The sequence below is a fragment of the Pristis pectinata genome, chromosome 11 (genome assembly GCF_009764475.1).
Source record: "Pristis pectinata isolate sPriPec2 chromosome 11, sPriPec2.1.pri, whole genome shotgun sequence".
Classification (NCBI taxonomy): domain Eukaryota; kingdom Metazoa; phylum Chordata; class Chondrichthyes; order Rhinopristiformes; family Pristidae; genus Pristis; species Pristis pectinata.
Genome location: NC_067415.1, coordinates 46,050,928 through 46,057,715, shown reverse-complemented (window position 1 = coordinate 46,057,715; position 6,788 = coordinate 46,050,928). Strand labels below are relative to the sequence as shown.

General features: G+C 40.4%; 1 protein-coding gene across 1 annotated transcript in view; it reads right to left on the bottom strand.

Moving 5' to 3' along the window:
• Window positions 1-4,224: 4,224 nt before the first annotated feature.
• Window positions 4,225-6,788, bottom strand: part of naalad2 (N-acetylated alpha-linked acidic dipeptidase 2) — an 81,734-nt gene continuing 79,170 nt past the window's right edge. The window contains 1 exon segment of the mRNA XM_052026314.1: window positions 4,225-5,108. Coding sequence (XP_051882274.1) covers window positions 4,922-5,108 — 187 coding nt within the window. The 3' untranslated portion in view covers window positions 4,225-4,921.

Below are 6,788 nucleotides of genomic sequence, written 5' to 3'. Positions count from 1 at the left end.
CAAACCCTGCAGCCACCTCATGGCTGTGGGGACATCATTCTCCCTTATTGGATCTTCAGGAAGCCTTTGGTAAGTTGCCACACAGAGGTTATTAAAATTGGAGTGATTGGGAGTAATATATTGGCATTCTTAAATAGAAAATGGAGTAGGAATAAAAAGGTAATTTCTAAGTTGAGGCTGTGACTGTGCTGCTGGGATCAGCTATTCACAATCTCAATCCGTGCTTTGGATGATGGGGGTCTAGTTTAATATATCCAAGTTAACTGATCATACCTGAACTATGTCTAGGTGGGTTGTGAAGAGGATGCAAAGATGCTTCAGGGGTATATTGATAGGATGGCTAAGTGAATAGGCAAGGATAGGACAAAAAAAAATGCAGATAATTGGCAGAATAATAGAAAAGCAGAATACTTCTTAAATGATGAGAAATTGAAAAGCATCAGGGCTCAGAGGGACCTGGGTGTCTTTGTACAGGAATAATTGAAGGTTAATATGTAGCTCTAGCAAGTAATGAGTGCAAAACTAGGGTCCTGATGACACTATCTGAAATATACAGGATTTTTTCTCCCTGGCTATGACAGGTAGACTTGTGATAAAGTGAGTACAACAAATACTCACCAGATTGATTCTTGGGATGGGGGTGGGGATTGTCCTCTGAGGAGAGATTAAGTAGAGGGGGTGTATTCTGTCGTTTAGAAGAAGAGGATGATTCTGATTAAAACATACAAAATTCTGACAGGACTTGAAAGGGTAGATGCCAAGGATGAAGTTTCTCCTGGCTGAGATGTCATGTCAAAACTGAGATGAAAAATTCCTCACCAAGTAAATCTTTAGAATTCTCTACCTAAAGGCTGTTGAGGCTTAAGTCTGAGTAATTTCAAGAGAGATTGATCAATTTTGGGGTCTTAAGGAATCGAGGGATAGGTACAGGAAAGTAGCACAGATAAAAGATGGGAAAGGAAAAACTGCAGAGACTAATCTGAAACAAAAACAGAAATGCTGGAAGAGTTCAGCCAGTCAAGTGGCATCTGTGGAAAGTAACTCAGACCATTAGTAAGAAGCATTAACTGTTCTTTCTTTCCACAGATGCTGCTTAACTGGCTGAGTTCTTACAGCATTTCTGTTTTGTCTGAGATAAATGATGATGATTGTATTGAATGGCAGGGTAGACACTAGGAGGTTGAATGGCCTTTTTCTGGGTTTTTTTTCTCCCCTGTTCTTACCAATCAAACAAGTAGCCTGCTTCTCAATCTGATTGTTTGCAGCCAGAAAGAGTCTAAAACTGGTATTCTATAAGTATTCACGGAAGGGAAATCAGGCCCCAACAGTGCACCTGGCAGGGTACTGAAAACCTGTGCTAACCAACCAGCTGGAGTGTTCAAGAACATCTTCAACCTCTCACTGCTGCAGTCAGAGGTTCCCACCTCCTTCAAAAGGGCATCAATCAAACCGGTGCCCAAGAAGAGCAGGGTGAGCTGCCTCAATGACTATCACCCGATAGCACTCACATCTATTGTGATGAAGGGCTTTGAGAGGTTGGTCATGGCTAGAATTAACTCCTGCCTGAGCAAGGACCTGAACCAGCTGCAATTTGCCATCCGCCATAACAGGTCTACAGTGGACCCAATCTCACTGGCTCTCCACTCTGCTTTGGAGCACCTAGACAACAGCAAAACATACTTCAGGCTGCTGTTTATTGATTACAGCTCAGCATTCAACACCATCATCCCCTTAGTATTAATCAACAAACTTAAAAACCTGGGCCTCTACCTCCCTCTGAAACTGGATCCTAGACTTCCTGATCAGGAGACCAGTCAGTGAATATCGTTAGCAACATCTCCTCCTCACTGACAATCAACACAGGTGCACCTCAAGGATGCGTACTTAGCCCACTGCTCTACTCTCTCTACACTCATGACTGTGTGGCTAGGCACAGCTCAAACGCCATCTATAAATTCACCAATGACACCACTGTTGTTGGCAGAATCTTAGATGGCAATGAGGAGGCGTACAGGAGTGAGATAGATCAGCTGGTTGAGTGGTGTCACAACAACCACCTCACACTCAAAGTCAGCAAGACCAAGGAATTGATTGTGGACTTCAGGAAGGGGAAGTCAGGAGAACACACACCAGTCTTCATTGAGGGGTCAGCTGTGAGCAGCTTCAAGTTCCTGGGCATCAACATCTCGGAGGAGCTATCATCTTGGGCCCAACACATTGATGCAATCACGAAGGCGGCACGCCAGCAGCTCTACTTCATTAGGAGTTCGAGGCGATTTGGTATGTTACCGAAGACTCTTGCAAATTTCAACAGATGTACGGTGGAGAGCATTCTGACTGATTGCATCACCACCTGGTATGGAGGCTCCAATGTGCAGGATCAAGAGGCTGCAGAGGGTTGTAGACTCAGCCAGCTCCACCATGGGCATAACCCTCTGCGCTAGAGAACATCCTCAAGAGGCGGTGCCTCAAGGCAGCAGCATCCATCATCAAGGAACCTCACCACCCCAGACATGCCCTCTTCACGTTACTACCATCAGGGAGGAGGTACAGGTGCCTGAAGATCCCACTCAACATTTCTGGAACAGCTTCTTCCCCTCCACCATCAGATTTTTTAACGGTCCGTGAACACTACCTTATTATTCCTCTTTTGCACTTTTTATTTTTGTAACTTACAGTAATTTGTTTTTATGTCTTGCACTGTACTACTGCCACAAAACAAGTGTCATGACATACGTCAGTGATAATAAACCTGATTCTGATTCTTCAAGTTGTCTTCCTCCTCCACCTCATTGCTCGCTTTATCCTGACCTCGCCGTTAACATAGTGGCCCAAGACTGCTTCTGACAGTGCATTCACAAAGCTTCCACTTTCCTGCTTTTGTCCCACATCACTTACACACAATTTTGCATTTGTCCATGTGTTCTAAATATCTTAATTTTGACCCTTCATCACAATGGAACTCACCTGGTTCTACCTTCATTTTCCCCATCCCATCATCATGTTAAAGCAGACCTGATTTCTACTGGTCTGATGAAAACAGCCCAACCTTCTGCACATTACTTGGATTCCTTTACACTGCAGACCAATTTAGCAAGCAGTAATGTATTTTTTTTTAAGAATTAGAAAAAAATCCTCTTACGAGGTCTCCACTATCATTTTTAATGTTAATTTGAAACTAAAGGACATATTTCAGATTTCTTGCAATAATGTAATTATTGCAGTTTACGTCCTTTATCACTCACAATTTTAGTTCACTGACAATTAGCATTCTTCATTTTTATCCAGGCCTACTGACAATCAAAACACTGCCATTACTAGAAATCTGAAATAAAACATAAGATGCTGGAAATACTCAACAAGTTAGGTAGCATCTGTAGAGAGAAAAACAGAATGAAAGTTTCGGGTCAATAACCCTTTATCAGAACTGGAAAAGTGAGATCTCTTCTGGTCTTCTCTACAAGGCAGAGACCAAAGATAGACTGGGTGACCCCAAGTGTCCAATTGCCAGTCACTCTGATCTTTCTGTCTGTGGTTTCCTGCACTGCTCCAAAGCCCAACACAAGCTCAAGGAACAGCAACTCATTTTCAGTTTGGGCAGCATGCAGCCCTTGGGACTCAATATTCAGCAATTTCCGATAACCAGCCTTTCCTTCCTATATCAGAATTGCCTGATCTGTTGGCAATCCCAGCATTCTCTTTTGTTTAATTGTCCCACAGCTCCAGCATGTTTTTTTTTGTTATTTTCCCTCTCTGAATAACTACCCTCATCTATTAATAGGTCTGAAAGCATTGTGTCACCTGGACAACTTTGGTCTCCACAGATTCCCTTCGTTCCCTCCACCCCTTCCCCTCTTAAAACACACTTGTTTTCTCGCCTTTCCACTTCTGATGATCTCACTTTTCCAGTTCTGATAAAATTAACCCTGAAATTTTAATTATGTTTCTCCACAAATGCTGCCTGTTCAGTATTTCCAGCATTTTCTGATTTTAATTTTGAATATCTATTGCAATGATGCACCCAAGTATTATAACCAAGACACCCTCCAAGATATATGAACAGAAACCTGTAGACCATATTTTGTGCATGTAACCAACCAAAGGAATTTTACAAAACCCAAGTAACACATCTAATGATTGATAGACAAAAATAGACAAAGGAAAATACTCGTCACCCCTCAAAATCTGAATGAAATACCAATGTTTTTATGTAAATGAGGAATATACTGAAAAATACAAATGAACCAGAGAAGGTTATACTCTGGACTTTTGAGTCCTATAGTGACGTAAATACATAACTTAAAAAGGCACACATTATTGAGGCTATAAACATTCTGATAGTTATGATGCAAGGTCAGCTGTCTATATTCAATTGAATTTAAACATAAAATTGATAGCAACAACTCTGAGACTTGTCATTGCTATTTTAAACTGATAAATTTTCATGATTCTGGCATTTGAATATTGATTACAGTTTCTGAAATCTACTTGCTGGTTTCTCCACATACAAATGAGACATGTTTTCTATGATTTAGAAAGTAGATTTTCATTCAAAATTCACATTTCACCTGAGTTATCCTGTTGTGTACCAAGATTGATTACAATGGCTTTTAATATGATCCAACTAAATCAGAACATGAGAATTAGCACATCTGTAGGTTAGATTATAGTAAACATAGTGATAAATAACATGTGTTTTGCTTGAAAGATAGCTTGATTTGATAAATCCATTAATATTGTCAAATGGTTAATCAAGATGGGATGGGTTAATGCTACATCTTTAGCTCCATGTCCAATTTCTTTTCCACAGCATCTCAAAGTAAATTGGTTTATTATTGTCATATGCACTGAGGTACAGTGAAAAACATTATTCTGCATGCCATCCATACAGATAATTTCATTGTCAAAAAACCAAGTAAAATTATATTTGCTTCAATGTCTCAGCAGAAGCCTGCACTGTAAAGGAAGCAATAGCAATCTGCTTTTTCACTTCTTGCCAGGCTTTGCGTTGATCTGGGGCATATGCTATGTCAAACAATGCATCATAGATTCCCGGAAAGGATATTCCTGCGTACTTATTGTGGGCACTGGGAGCATAAATGATATGCCTATGAGAGAAAAGAAATTTTAAAAAGTGAAATGTGACAGCTATCAATTGCATTATCAGAATTTGACATACATCAGTGATGCTTGATGTTTAATGCTGTAAATTATCAGAATTAAACTACTAGAACAGACAGCAACTGGATTTAAAGTTTACATAAATCAATCCTTTTTAAAAATACATTTGTAGCAACTTGGAGGTTATTGTTGATGTTACTAGTTACCATACCAACAGCCCTAGGTAAAAAAAAATCCAGATTGAAATAATATGAGGATATTTAATGAAATCCAATCAAGGGAGCAGAACTAGGACATTATTCATTAAAAAGTGCAGATGCATTAATAAGGACGATGGGGACCCATGTTTGAACAAAAGAGATAGGAACAAGAGTAGGTCATTGGGGCTTTGAGCCTCCTCTGCCATCCAATAGAATTGTAAATCTGATCACATCTTGGCCTTCCCTTTGCTAATCACTCCCCATAACTCTTAACTTCCCTATACTTAAAACTGCATCTATTTCATACCAAACTCAATGAACTCAGGCTCCATAGTTTGTTCCCACTGTATTCACTGAAAAATGCATTCATGAGGTTTATTTGCATTTTAGTAAAACTTACATCTGCATCTACTCTTTCAAATGATTTGAGTTATATTCCTAATGTGAACTGAGATTTTGATCACAAATCACAAATGATGATTTTTACATTGTGTTGCTAAAACATAACCAAGTAAAGATTAATTATCTAGTCCATTGAGATTCTGGTGTAGGAAATGCATCATCCTCGCCCCACTCCCACCATTACAATATTCCAAGAGAGGTGGTACATCCAGATTTTTTCATCTGAGTTTACACTAGGAGTAATGCAAATCAGGGATTAAGGCAGTTTGGTTGATCTCAAGATTTGAGAGTTAATCTGTCATTCACTGCCAGGGGATCAGTTATCACTGTTCATGAGGAACCCCAGAGGGTGAAGGGAGAGTGACAGCCCTTAACGTCAAGGCCACAGTTTGACCAAATGTGGCATCAACGAGCCTCAGAACACCATATTCACCTGTCCATTCTGCTTGCACGCTAGTCCTCTCTGCTGTTTCTGTCCCCTTTGCTTTTATTTCCTGATTTACTCAGGGATTTTTCTGCCTTTGTTTAATCTCCATCTTCTCCTTATTCTTTATTCCCTTTGTTTCTGTGCTTTCAAGCAGGAAACAGGGATTTTGGTTGAGCCTTGTGCTCAGGAGATTGCTCCTTTAGAGGTGAGCTGTGTGTAACAGGTGGCAAATCAAGGTTTAAGACAGGAATCTGGCCATGGGGAATGGAAGTGGTTTGAATCAAGACCAAAAATTTGGGCCAGGAAGGTGGTACTGAAGAACATAGTGCAAAGAGTTGGCCAGCTCTAAAATTTACATTTCAGAAGGAGTTTTCACTATGAGTCATAAACAAAGACAGAACTACAAAAAGGGCTGGTCATTGAAAACTGAGGTGCGTAGAAATTTCTTCATGAGATTCAGAGGGTAAGGACTCTCTGGAATTGTCTGCCCTGAGGGCAGAGGAAGCCCGATCATTGGATATTTTTAATGCAGAAATATATGAAAGATCGAGGAACTGGCACAGAAGAGGAGTTGAGGCCAGCATAGATCATCCATGATCATATTGAATGGTGGGGCAGGCCTGAGGGCCTACTCTTGC